We start from the raw sequence: 14,631 nt of genomic DNA, 5'->3' as shown, positions 1-14,631 counted from the left end.
GGTTTCAGAGGGAACTTTTCTCCATAAACACAAATTGCAACCTTCAAAACAGGTCGGAGGTGGTGACTGTTTCAGAGTGGTTGCTTGAAAGACACTAATGCAGGGCTGTCCAAACTCGGTCCTGGAGGGCCGGTGTCCCGCAGAGTTTAGCTCCAACTTGCCTCAACACACCTGCATGAAAGTTTCTAGTATGCCTGGTAAGAGCTTGATTAGCTGCTTCAGGTGTGTTTAATTAGGGTTGGAGCTAAACTCTGCAGGACACCGGCCCTCCAGGACCAAGTTTGGACAGCCCTGCACTTCAAAAAAAAAAAACTTGTCTTTTGTAAAGCACTGGTTTCAAAACTCATATTTTGTAGAGCTGCAGTTACAACTAAGCAAATTCTTAAAAAATTAATTTGATTCTAGATGAAAATTCTGCCATTTACTCACCCTTATGCTCGAAACCAGTATAATTTCATTTTAGATTTTTTGGTATTATGCATTTAGGTATTATGCTTCCATATGCCACAGAAAGAGATGTTAATATTGCACTTTTCCATATAGTGAATGGGGACCAGGAGCTGTGGAATTCCAGAAATAACAAAAATACACCATAAAACACCACAAAAGTCTTGATGTTGAATATTTTATATGTGGATAATGATTTAAAGGGCTAAAAGGGTTTGTGTTCATGAATGCGTGTCGAAGACTGACACAGAAAAGAGGAAATTGTTGAATAAAGTCATTTGCACCCAAAACGTATTCTCGTAGCTTCATAAAATTAAGGTTGAACCACTGATGTCACATGGACTATTTTAACAATGTCCTTACTATCTTTCTGGGCCTTGAATGTGGTAGTTGCGTTGCTGTCTATGGAGAGTCTGAAAGCTCTCGGATTTATGGAGATGAACAAATGTCTTATGGGTTTGGAACGACATGAGGGTGAGTAATTGACAGAATTGTCATTTTTGGGTGAACTATCTCTTTAAATTTCTGTATTTTACTCATACAAAGTTATATGTCCTTACTACACTCAGAATATACAGTAGCATAAAATACTGCATGGTCCCTTTTGTCATTCTTGGAGCTTGACAAAACATGGTAACATTCAATTTCAATCAGCATTCTCCTAAGCTTCTCCTTTTCTGTTTTATGAGAGGACAAAAAAAGGGTTCAGAATGATAAAAGGGTGAGTAAATTAGCAATTTTCATTTTTGGATGAATTATTCAGAAAGTGTAGAAATCAGCAGCGAGAACAGTTCAGATTTAGACAGAGCCTGCTGGATCCAGAAAGGCATTTGGTTAACTTGTATGACTTGTTAAAGCAAGCAAGTTTCAGAATGATCAATGTGATAGCTAGAATGATCCGTGTCCACAATCTCTCTCTCTCTTTTAACTCGTTTGTACATATAGCAGTAGTTTTCAGGTCACAGAGGCTGAGGGAGAAAATTCCTTTGTTGGCACATCGCTCTATGAGTGCATGCAAAACTGAAGTAATGTGTTCTGGACCCACCTGACTATTTCCACCATCCAGAACAGTCCTCCAAGAAAATACTGCTGACTGGTGGAAAAAGTGTTTTTGAGGCATTTCTTTTATTTATTTATTTTTGGCTCTTGCATTTTTACCCTGACATCTCTCACTCCTGTTGGTCTTTATCCACACTATGACTTTCTTCTGTGGAAAGGAGATGCCTGTGATCAAGTTTAATGTTGGTTTTTGGTCAGAAGTTCAGGATGAGATCAGCACAGGGTAGTTTCTTCTCTGTCACATGTTCAATTATCAGATTTCCCAGCTTGTCTGCTGTTGGGAAAGCATTAAGTGTTGAAAGAGAGTGACTAACTGCCCTGACCTCATGTCATCTGTTGTTGGCAGACTTAAGTTATTCACTGCTTAGAAAAAGTAGATATAGGACATTCATCTCTCTTTTTGTTGTTTATCTATTTCTTCACTTCTCCCACTACTAATATATCTTTCATCAGCACTATTTCTATTTCTCTTTTGCTGTTTCACTAAATCTAAATTTATAGCATTTCTCTGAGCAGACTGTGTTAGCTATAGTCGCTGAAGGAAAAGATTTCAAAGTTTGATATGTAGATGTTAAACAGTTATGTCATATGTAAACAATATTGAATGATGTTTTATGTGAGCTTTTTTGGGAAGAGAAATGCTTTATTGGATCTCAGGAGGGTTCAATGCAGAATTGAAGCATTAAATTTCTCTTACTGGGTAAATCGAACTAAACCTGTCCAAACCATATGTCAGCACAAGGTCAAAAGAAATATTACAATTTTAGGACTATTACATGTTGTTTTGCATTGTAACATTATTGTCATGATAATTAAACTTATATTCTTCCCCAGTTCTCATTATCATTGCAGAAAACCATCTGATTATCTTTAGTGTAAAAAATAATGTTAATAATAATTAATTTTAAATTGTAATTAAATTGTAAAACAAACAATGTGTTAAATTGTTTTATCATTTGTTGTCCTGATTTGTGTCTTTAAAGGTAGCTGATTTGTTTAAAAAAAAAAAAGGTAATGTATTGTATTTAAATGTATTGCATATATATCTGGATTCATAGGACCATAAATTGTTCATCCAATCACATCCATCCATCGGTCCAAGGGCTATGATAGGCTGTCCTACCTGCCTGTCAATGTATGTATTTGCATACTTCCACGTAGCTTATTCGCACAGACATGATACATCATCAGCACGGCCAATTACGCTATCACAGACCAAGCAAGAATGAAGGCATTATTATTTTAACATTATGCGCTTTGTACTGTAAAGTTTTCTAACCAGTTCATGAGACATGAGGAAAGCTGACAGCGCTGCATTCAACCCTCCACCAATGCTGTCTCTCATCATGATGCTGGATAGCCTATGGTCTGTCTGTGCACGTTCATATATTTTAGAGGAGGCGTGGCTTTGGAGAGTGATTTGCAGGGAGGGTGGGATCTTATGCATTCAAAGCTAGCTTGCTATTGCTAGCCTCTCTGAAATTGCCTACCATACCTTTAATATATGCTGATTTAAAAAAAGTGAAATGTTCAGATGTTCAGATGCATTGCAGTAATTGTGTTTTGGGAGGAATTATGGAAGGGAATTGTCATGATAATGTCACAGTGAAAATAGTGTTAATATTCCTAAAAAGGTTCACATTTTCTATTGCAAAGTATAAATTTTTTTTTCTTTTGACTTCTGATTGATTGACCCTACTAGATATTTCCTATGGAGGCTTACTATTATTATTGTGTCTTGAGCTGTGTTGCTGTAGTTACTTTAGTCCCACTGTCTGCTCGAGGATTTGTTAGTGTTAATATCAATGACGGATTGTGAGATGATTGTGTTATTGTGCCTGTGGTGAAGGGTGAGTGTTGGAAGGGTCTTAGTTTAAACTTTGTGGTTTTACTTCTGTTCTGTTTTCCCAAAGAAAGTCCTAAAATTTGTAAGCTAGAAAGTTAGCAGTTGAATCCATTTGTCAGCCTCCTTTCAGACCACAGAAAAGGCAAAGGGCCAAGTACAGGATAAAAAAAAAATCTCTTTCTCATTCTTTTTCCCATATCTGTCTTTTTAGAGGAGAAATATGTCACTGTCCAGGCGTATACCAGTCAGGGAAAGGATGAGATCGGGTTCGAGAAAGGAGTAACCGTGGAGGTCATCCAGAAGAACCTGGAGGGATGGTGGTACATCAGGTAATCAATCTGGTCCTCATACTTTAAGGTGATGTTTAAGATGTGATTTTTCTTTTTTTCAATTTCCTCATTGCAATATGATTTACATGTTATACATGATGTGTGTATACATCAGTTACATCAGTGTGTATGTACATCAGTTTTAAATGACTTAAAACGTTATGCTGACCTCTAGTGGTCAGTATGAGAATGATAAATGCATGGAGTTTATACAATTAATTTTTTTATTTTCCTGTCTGGAAAGACATTTCTGTGTCTGGAAAGATAATACTGCTACTAATGTGTTGCAGGTATCAGGGTAAAGAGGGCTGGGCTCCAGCCTCATACCTGAAGAAACTGAAAGATGACCTTTCCCCAAGGAAGAAAACTCTGACTGGCCCTGTGGAGATCATCGGAAACATAATGGAGATCAGTAACCTTCTCAATAAGAAATCTGTAAGCGAGAAGGACATTCAGACTGATGGAGAGGCCACCAGCCCTGAGCGCCACATCTCCAAAAGTGAAATCAGTTTACCTATCCCATATGCCCCAGAGGCTGGAGTGGCACCCACAGTGGTCACAGGTTTAGGAATGAACTCTGGATCTAGCGCCGTCCTACAAGAGAACAAGAGCAGGGCAGAGCCGGGGTCACCTGCTATAGCCCGGGTGGCACCACACAGAGTTGAAATAGGTGTGTAAAGAATTGGGTTATGACATGTTTGACTAAATGTATACAGCATTCACATGTTCAGAATGTTAGAAAAAAAAATAAAAATAAATATATACATAACGAAGTATTTATTCACTTCAAAACAGTTTCTATAATTATAATTAAATGGTATTATATTGTTTTTTAATAAAAATATATATCTATAATTTAACTAAATATATTATCTTATTTTTCTATATAATTGTACATTTATATAGCCATATTTTATATAATAAATATGTTTATTTTCCTGTTATTTTTGCACATAGGATTTGATGCCATAGGTAACATTTCTTTTTGGTAAACAGATGTTTCCTAACATTTTGTCCAGGTGTTGTGTACCTTGATAGTGACACATTCACTGTCTCTGTTGCTCAACATTCAGCCTGTCAACTGCTGTTTGTTTGCTGTTTGTTTGTTCTTGTGCTTACTTATTTGACTAATGCCAAATGTACACATATACAACTGAAAAAAAAAAAAATCCCATAGCTGAACCGCTCACATTACATGACTTTCATTCTTGTAAATCTGTTTTGTTGTGGATGGTACGATGAACAGACTACTATTTCACCTTAAAGCTGGGGACACACTACACAACTAGCGGAAACATTCTAAGACTGACCTCAACACACTTAAAGAACGTTGCCATCGTTACCAGATTCTAGTCTTTGACAGTCAGAGAGGAGCACAAACCTAATGATTGAGTCAGTCTGCTACACAACACACTTAACGACTGCAGGTCACGATTGGACAAATTCTGCCGAACCAAAAAAAAACCTCAGCGTCTACCCACTTTCCCGCCCCGCCACAGACAACACTGTGGAAAACACCGGTGCTTTTCCCTATTGAGACGTAAAGATTTGTTTGACTTTTCTAAGTTTGCGCTTAATATAACAGAAAACATTAGCTTTCCTGCTATGTTGGTTAAATAAAAAAACGCCATAGCAACGTGTCTTGAATATGTTTTGCATTATAAGTTCGATGCTTCTTTCTTTTTGGAATTATTTTTGGATTATTGCTTGAGTAGATGCATTTGTCTTTCCAGTTCCCTTAATTATAACATCTCTAGTGCTATTTTTAAATGTTTAGTCAAGCAACAATATGTTAATTATTTAATGTATGTCTAAAATCAGAGATTAAAAATGAATTGGTTCTAAGTAAAAACAGTAGGCTACTTTGAAGAATATTCGTTGTTATTTGTAATCAAGAAAAAAAAATTACAAAATTACAAAATGAATGCTGAATGATGTTTGACAATGAACACATCTCCACTGTATAACCACACACAATCGCGGGTGTGTCGCAAATATTAAACATATTTAAAAAAATCTTTGTGAAAACGACTGCCAATGACTGGTTCTTGAATTCTAAGATTATAATCTTTAGACACCACACACTATGTGACTGCAAACAGCGACTGAGCCCAACTGAAACAAACCTGGTCTGACTGGGCACGATCAGCTGCCAGTAATAAATTCCATTCATAATCGGCCTCACAATCGTGTAGTGTGTTCTCGGCTTAAAGGAACACTCCACTTTTTTGAAAATAGGCTCATTTTCCAACTCCCCAAGAGTTAAACAGTTGAGTTTTACTGTTTTCAAATCCATTCAGCCGATCTCCGGGTCTGGCTGTAGCAGCAGGCGCAATGATTGTACGCAGCGCCTGAAAGTAGTCCCCAGCTAGGTAACTAGTTGGGATATAGCTGGGGACTACTTTCAGGCGCTGCGTAATATGATTGCGCCTGCTGCACCCATAGTACGGCAGCAAAGTTCCTTGATTATTACGCCAGAATGAGAGTATCGTTCCTAGCCATATCGGCCCAGAAAATCGCAACTTTTCATTTTCCGTCAGTCTTAGTATACGATGTAACTACAGAAGAGTCTAGTTTTAAATAGTATAATAATTTGAATAATTCGAAAAATATCGAAACTCTTTGGTCATTTTTGAGCGAGATGCTAATGGTCTAATCAGATTCAGTGATCTATGCGATGCTATGCTAAAAGTGCTACCGCCAGACCCGGAGATAGGCTGAATGGATTCAAAAACGGTAAAACTCAACTGTTTAACTCTTGGGGAGTTGGAAAATGCCTATTTTCCAAAAAAGTGGAGTGTTCCTTTAACAGGTTCTTAACAGATGATCCCTAAAATGCCTGGTGTTGGTTAAAGCTTGCAGTGACTGATGTGCTGTATGCATGGCACTTTGTGCTAAAAACCTAAAAAAAGAAAAAGATGAAACATGACATTTAAAGAGACAATGTTCTTTTTAAGCTTCTAATTTTTTTTCTTTTGTTTGCTCATTGGCTATTGCTTATCATTATTCTCAGTCATAACCAGGCCATTGCATTTCCCACACTACAGTATTTCCTTCTGAATTTTTTTTTTTTTAAATATCCTTGTTATGAACGCATGCTTGAGTGTGTTGGAACATGTCTCTAAACTTCTCTCTCTTAATGAGGATTACTGAAGGCACTGTAATCTAGTTTGGCTCCTATTTGACCTTTTTTTGAAAACGCTATATAAGTTTTGGCAAGGAAAGGAAAACTGCAAACTCTCCTAATTTCCAAGTCCTATATTTGATTAAGCTACAGTAATATTTGCTGTCTTGACCTGAGAGACCGTTAATAAAATGTTTTGTATTCTCCTGGCAGGATCTCCAAACCTCAGGCAGAAACCTCCTCCTCGAAGAGATACAAATCTGGTAAGCAGACTAAAATCTTTTATTGATATTTTAAATTCATAGAGAGCAGCATTTACTTATAAGACAGTACTGTCTTTTTCTTCAATACTCAAGGCATTCCAGTTGCCCAAACCTCCAGAGGCCCCTACTGTGGAAGCAGAGTACTACACCATAGCAGAGTTTCAATCCAGTATCTCAGATGGCATCAGCTTCCGTGGAGGACAAAAGGCTGATGTAAGGCAGATACATTTTTTAATTGATAGATTTTATTAAAAAAAAAAAACTAAATAGGAACATCTTTTGATTAATGAGAATATTAAAAAGTATAAATATACTGTATACAGTGGAGTCAATAATAGTCTCTTTAAACCTTAATATAAACACATTTTCAGGATTGAAAATTAAAAATGACTATTTCTGAAGAGAAATATTTAGGATTATTTAAGGGTTTTATGCACACTTTAATAATGCAAACAAATTTGTGACATTCATTGTAAGATAAGCATATTAATTAGTGGTGATTAGTGTTGTTTAAAACTCACTGTATTAAAAATAAATGTATGTCATTGTATTATGTAAGCATGTAATATGTGGTCTTCAGGTCATAGAGAAGAATTCTAGTGGTTGGTGGTATGTCCAGATCGGGGATATGGAAGGCTGGGCACCCTGCTCCTTTATCGATAAACGCAAGAAGCCCAACCTGAGCCGGCGAACCAGCACACTTACCCGCCCTAAAGTTCCACCCCCTGCTCCACCAGTCAAGAAACAGGACTCAGAGGAATCACCTTCTCTGGCTGGCTCTGCCTCCAAAGCTCCAGAATCTCCCACTCAGCGTGTCTATGAGGAGCCGGAATATGATATTCCCGCCATTGGTTTTGACTCCGATCTGGACAAAAATCCTCCAAAACAAAAAATAAACAATTCCCCAAAATCAGAGCCCCGTAAGTTTGAAATTAAAAGCAACCCAGCAGCAGCCGAAAGAATTGCACAAGCTGGCAAAGCATCGCCTTTACTAAAAGTGATGACCTCCCCCTTGAGGAAAAGAAACTCATTGGAGGATGTCAATAAGGAGGAGGCGATTTATGAAAATGAAGGCTTTAGGTTCTCCTCCGATGACTTTGCCAGAGGTTGCGATTCAGATACCCCAAGGAGTCTCACACTGGGTCGTAAACCCTTCGGGTCCTCCTCTGGAGGAGGGAAGCCCCTCCGGAAGGTAACGCCGGATCTAAGCCGGAGTCACTCTCTTGGCCGTGCTGAGAGACACAGCCCCAAGTCATCATCAGACGAATCAGGACGCAATCCCAAAAGAGAGCCTGTCATGCGAAAAGATGTGGAGATCCGGGTTGGCCAAAGTCCCTTAGCCAGGCCCAAACCAGTGGTGCGACCCAAACCTCTGCTTACAAAGTCAGAGCCACAAAGTCCCGAAAGAATGGACATCAGCAGCCTACGCCGGCAGCTTCGGCCCACCAGAAGTCTTCGGCAAGGCCCGATCCGTGCAGTACGTGGCGGTGAAGATTCCGAGACTGCTTCCGTTGTGTCCTCTGAGGATTCCATCTCCTCAAGAAGCACCTCAGATCTCTCCAGCGTCTATTCCAAAGGTAGCCGAGGTGGGGAATCCGACCATGAAAGTGTGCTCTACAGGACCACAGATGCCTATGAGCGGGCCCAAGAGTCAGAGGTCAGCTTCCCAGCTGGTGTGGAGGTTGAGGTACTGGAGAAGCAGGAAAGTGGATGGTGGTATATCCGTTGGGGCGATGATGAGGGATGGGCACCTACTTTCTACTTGGAGTCAGTCAAGCATACCCAAAACGTCGGTGTACAAGAATCCCGTGATGGCCCTCTTGTTGATCTTGGTAGCACCAACAAGTCCAACAGCCTCGAGAAAAATGAGCAGCGTGTTCAGGCCCTTAACAACCTAAACCAGCAGAACCTGAGGAGTATGAGCAACCCTAGCCCACCAATCCCATCCAAACCACCGGGGGGTTTTAGCAAACCAACCGCAATGCTGAACGGTTCAGGCGTACGGATGAGGAACGGTGTCCGTCAAGCAGCAGTGCGACCGCAGTCAGTGTTTGTATCTCCACCACAGCCTCTGAAGGACACCAACATCCATACAGGGTCTTTGAGAAGAAATGAATCACTGGGTGCAGGTGACCACTTGAGGTCTGCTGGCGGTGTAAGGCGAAACTCCTCCTTCACTGCCGTTCGCCCGCAGGTGGTGACTGATGTACGGGTTAGGTCTGGGACCACCATTACAGCACCCATCGGAAGTTCAAGCCCCTTGATTGCCCAGAGAAACGGAATTCCAATCTCTACAGTAAGACCCAAGCCCATCGAGAAGACGCACCTCATTCACAACAACCTTCGAGAGATTTACGTATCTATCGCTGACTACCGTGGCGACGAAGAGACCATGGGTTTCTCGGAGGGCACTAGTCTTGAAGTTCTGGAGAAGAATCCAAATGGATGGTGGTACTGCCAGGTTATCGATGGCTTACAGGGACGTAAAGGCTGGGTACCGTCTAACTACCTGGAGAGAAAAAAGTAATTCCCCAAACATGTTTTAAACATGCACAATTGTAATCAAAATGTAAAAAGACGAACTGACTGAAGGACTTTTGGTTTGAAACGCGAGGGACAGAGCCTTTTAGAAAGAATTTTACATTAAAACTAGAGTAATGCAGGTGAATGTTTAGCAAAATACCTGCCGTAACTTTATGCCAAATGGGTGCCTTTGTACATCTTTCTCTGAATGTTAAGAGGAATCGGTCAAATACCAGTGAAGCAACGAAAAAACCACACTTCAACTTAGTGCCATAGGCCTATAAGTACAGAAAGCAACAAACTTATTTTTGTTACAACAAATACCTGTGAGAAAGACCATTTCAGCATAGGTGCATAACCAAAAGTGCAAATCCAATCCTAAGCACTTGTAAACAAGAAATTCCTGTTTAAAAATTTTTGAACAAAAAACCAACATCAAATGTTATCTTAGCATTGAGTGCGCTCAAATAAACAAAGCATAACTTTGATTGTTGTTTTTTAAAAACGATCCTTTTTTTAAATTGTTTTGTGTTGATGTTTGTGTTATATCTTCCTTAGAGATGTATTTCTGCTTTCTTGTAACATCCTAACACATCAAAACAGTTCACCGAGTCACATCCTGTCCTGATTAGTTGCAGGTCGTTATTGTTTAAGTCTCTTTTGTCTTCCCCATTCTTGAAATATGCACAGGCCAAAATGAATAAAACATGTTAAAGGAAAATAGTCTGTGAAAGCTACATCATAGATCACCTCATGCCCACTTAATTATTGGGTTTAAACCCAGGTTTAGTTTACAAAGTGCATCTGTTTATATTAGGAGGATAGACAGCTTCAGAGGACAGGACTTTAGATATTGCTGCTCTGTGTGTGCTAAATCTGTTCATTCAAGAAATCAGGACTGGAAAATCTTTTGTTTTGTTCAGCATTTAATCCCAGGGAAGTAGTGACATAACATTGAGCCCAAAATGTGATCACACCAAAGAAGAATTGCTAGTTTGTTTTAGAGTTAGTATTTATTTTATGGGTACAAATAAATACAGTGTATTCAGCAAAACCTAAACGAGGTTTCAGAACTGAGAACGAAGGATATTTAATTGTTATATCTGGAAGCACTTGATTTTTTTTTACCCAAAGAAAAGCACATTAATATGCAAGGATAATTTCTACGTTACGATATTGCTGGGCAGTATTGAATCTGAAGTTAGACAATAAGCACTACTATCATAGTGTTTCATTTTCAACAAAGATATTCAAATAAAATCACAAACTTTATCTTAGTCCATAGTCCAATCTCTAATTCTCTTCTTTATAGATGTCTGAGCTCAGAATGATTACTTCCCCCTTATTCAGTCAAATAATATTCAGTAACCTCATCAAACAATTGATGTTCAAGACTGCTGAAATATTTTTCTAATGAATAGTGTGAGCTCTTAAATGAGTTCAACACTACTTTTATTTGATTTAGTTTTCTGCTGGACAGTATTTTAGTGTTAAACAGTTAAAACATTAATTACCTGCTAGATTGCAGTTATATTCTATTAAGCAGAATTTTTTTTATTTTGTCTTGTTTGTTGGTCGTTGTGTGATCACACATGGACAATAATTGATGAATGAATTTGTTCATTTGTTGTGAATCAATGCATTTGAGCTTTTTCTTGAATGCACTGGTTTAAAGATGCAGTGCACTTCATCAGCATATAATTTATTTTTTGTTGTATTTATAATTTTTTATGTTTTAAAAAAAAATGTTTTTAATACTGTCTTGAGAAGATGCCATTTTATTGTCATTTGACACTCTCTTTTAAAACTTGAAATTCTTGGTAGTTCTGTAGTAATTGGCTACTGCTATATTCTGAGCTATTTTTTTTAATACCAAGATTATTTTTTGTCTCTTATGTAGGCCTCTGTTAATTAGGCAGATGAATAATGTCTCCTACTGTCCTAAAATTGGAAAAATTTTTCTCGTGTGAACATGCTTTCACATAATTTTTTTAATCAGAAATGCATTTTCAACCAAGCTGATTGCTGCACCTTTAGCAACTTTGGACACTTCCTTTCTCGTTATTGATCCACATATAATGCCAGATTATGTAAACAAAACAATATTTTTATTTTATTGTAACATCATCCTATCACTCCCAGATTTTTTTTTTCAAATTAACATTACAAAAAAAATAAAGAATGAAATCCTAATCCTAATTAAAAGCCAGCAGTAAAATGGGAACGATCAAATGACATAACATTTTATAATAAAAACAGCAGGGCTCTGTAGTTATGATATGTGAATCCCTAATTGTGACTGGACCAAATTTGATTTGAGTGTTTCGTTTAAATGTTATCATTTAAAAAAAAACAGCAATAATGGGATTTTATAGTTGTAATTTTTGGTGATTTTGTTTTTAACTTTTAAATTTGAAAATGAAAATCAAGCCATTGCACTCTCAATTGCAGCTCTCTTTTTGACGATGGCATTATAGAAATGTGTCGATTCACTACAGCGCAGCGCTTGTGATGGATGTTGCTAAGCTCCATTAACACTTTGCTTTTTCTTTATTTGCGCCTATACAATTTACAAGGGAACTGTTAAGTGTCAAACTAGTTCTTATATTACTTGTGTATCTGCTAGCTTTGTTTTATGTGTTCTTTATTTATTTAAATTTTAATGCTTTTTTTCAGGAACAGTATTGTGTTTTACTGTTTATTTTTTTCTTTCTCCTGTTCGCTTTTGACATTACTCAGATGGAATGAGGAAATGTGCAATACAAAAACAGGCATCTCACCCGTTAAGAACCATAGCAGTGGAGAAATCTTTTTAATTATAATTCTGACAATTTTATGTCAAATTATGCCTGGTTTTGTCCCATAGTTTTTTTTTAAATCCTCCAAGTCAAAATATTTCAATGTGTGTTCAAATATGTTATGCTGAATGTTAAAATTCCCTGATAGATGGACACCTTCAGTCTGCCAGCCAACCATGACTTGATTTCTGCATTCATATGTTTTACCTACTGAACCGCATCTTGCTTTAAGGGGTTTAGTGACCTCACAGACCCATGGTGAATCAGTATGGAAAAAATAGGGAAGCATGGGCATATCTAATTCTCTGAGGCATTTGACAGATCAGATTGTCAAATTACAAATTTGAGATGGTGGGGCAAATCCATCAGCAGCTATATGAGCGCCGCACCACACACTGCCAACTTCTCTACATCCGCCCCCTACATTCCACTGTTACCATGGCAAACTCGATCCTATATCCCAATCGACTTATATACTGTATCATTGACAGATTTCTTTTTCATTTTTGTTTAGTCTACTAGCAAGTTCATTTTTGGCTTTAGGTTTATTCGGAAAATCCAGGTTTAACTTTCTACAACTTAAACTAATGTGGGCTGCATATATTTGCTTCTCTTCCTGTCTGAATTCATTATTATGTGAGCTTACAATGCCTTTGAATTGGAATGCTTTTACTGAGAGTTTGAGAATAGGGGAGGGTTACGAGTGACTGTCTTTGAGTTTCTGGTCAAGAGAAGCTTTTTATGAGAGTTGAAATATCGTCACCTTTCCATAGTTAAACAGACCCTCTCAGATTGCTATAGTTTCTTGCTTAATGCTGTGTTTTCTTTTCTGTTTTTCTTTTGTATAATCATATTAAGATTTATGTTTATGTGGGAGAATGTATGGAATATATTTACAGGAATGTCCCAGGTTCTGTGACATGGTGTTGAAAATAATTTCAACCAACCGATCTCTTTAGAAAATGGAACTATTTCATGAGTTACAGTAATTTTGTATGAATTTGTACAATGTCAATAGGAGAGAAACATGCTTTTTGTTTTTGAAAAGAAAAAAGCCTTCATCATCATTCGAACATCCATGTATTTGTATGATGCAATTCATACAGAAACATACAATTTTATGAAAAAAGGTCCACCTTCATGTATTCTAAAGTCAGTGAATTTGTACGACATGATTCATACAGAAACATACAGTTTGTAAAAAAAAAAAAAAAGTTGGCACGGAGGTCCTCCCTCGTGATTTCGAAAGTACATGAATTCAAAAGTTAGCATTAAGGTCCATCTTCATGAATTCGAACTAAGGTCCATGAATGTGTACGACGTTTGTGTGGATGAAAACATACAACATACATACAGAAACTTGCGATTTTTAGGAAAAAATAAAGCATGAATCTCCATCTTTAGGAATTCAAAGATCCATGAATTTGTATGTTGTGATTCATTCGGAAATACAATTTTTTGATAAATCTTAGCATGAAGGTTCACCTTTGTGAATTTGAAGGCCCATGTAGTTGTGATTCGTACTGAAATGTACAAATTTTAGAAAAGTATGAGGATCCACCCTTAAACCTAACCGTCAGTGGGATGTAACCAGATTAAACGAAAATGTCCAAATGAAATTATTATCGTTATGAATTGCAAGGATGTGTTGGTTCTCAATATACAACACTTAGTCTTGAACCTGGAACATCCTTTAAGCTCCTGAATCGGAATAGAAGAATGTTGCTTTACGAAAATAAGATTGTGGGTGTATCTTTCCTGTGATGGTTTGTGTACGGGAGTTTTTAAATGGTGGAAAGTGAAGTGAACAGAGGGAATGTTTGTTTATGATGTTTGGTTAGAAGAGAATCCAGTCAGGTAAGGTTAGACATGATTAAGCCACTCTGATGAACTTGAAGTGTTCGCCGTGGAAAGAAAAGCAAGGCTTTTTACGATAATTAGCACTTCAGAGAAGCTTCCCACTAGAAGCAGGCAGCTCATTATGATGTCACAGTGGCACTGCATTGTCATAACAGCACTAGTGAGGCGCAGTGTTCTTGAAACACACTAGTTATTTCTGTTGGAAAACTAACTGCAACTTAATTCAAGCGAGCAGCCTGTCTCCAAGGTCATTGTTTCTCACAACATGCCTTAGTGCTTGAGTACACATGCTGAGGTTTAGAAACTTGCAAACGGATATCCACCCCAGTTGCTGACAGAATGTGTAAAAGAATAGGACTGCTCGTCTCCAGCTCACCCACCG

The 14,631-nt window shown here is 37.8% G+C and overlaps 1 protein-coding gene across 3 annotated transcripts in view; it reads left to right on the top strand.

The window, feature by feature from the left end:
• Nucleotides 1-13,582, top strand: part of LOC306874150 (SH3 and PX domain-containing protein 2A) — a 124,003-nt gene extending 110,421 nt beyond the window's left edge. For all 3 annotated transcript variants that reach the window (XM_079423965.1, XM_079423966.1, XM_079423964.1), the window contains 5 exons: nucleotides 3,564-3,681; nucleotides 3,972-4,351; nucleotides 7,019-7,068; nucleotides 7,162-7,281; nucleotides 7,649-13,582. In XM_079423965.1, coding sequence (XP_079280091.1) covers nucleotides 3,564-3,681; nucleotides 3,972-4,351; nucleotides 7,019-7,068; nucleotides 7,162-7,281; nucleotides 7,649-9,595 — 2,615 coding nt within the window. In that variant the 3' untranslated portion in view covers nucleotides 9,596-13,582. The remainder of the gene's footprint in view (nucleotides 1-3,563; nucleotides 3,682-3,971; nucleotides 4,352-7,018; nucleotides 7,069-7,161; nucleotides 7,282-7,648) is intronic.
• Nucleotides 13,583-14,631: the final 1,049 nt, after the last annotated feature.

Source organism: Barbus barbus, assembly GCF_936440315.1.
Source record: "Barbus barbus genome assembly, chromosome: 8".
NCBI classification, from domain to species: domain Eukaryota; kingdom Metazoa; phylum Chordata; class Actinopteri; order Cypriniformes; family Cyprinidae; genus Barbus; species Barbus barbus.
This window is presented reverse-complemented; position numbering and strand designations above follow the sequence as displayed.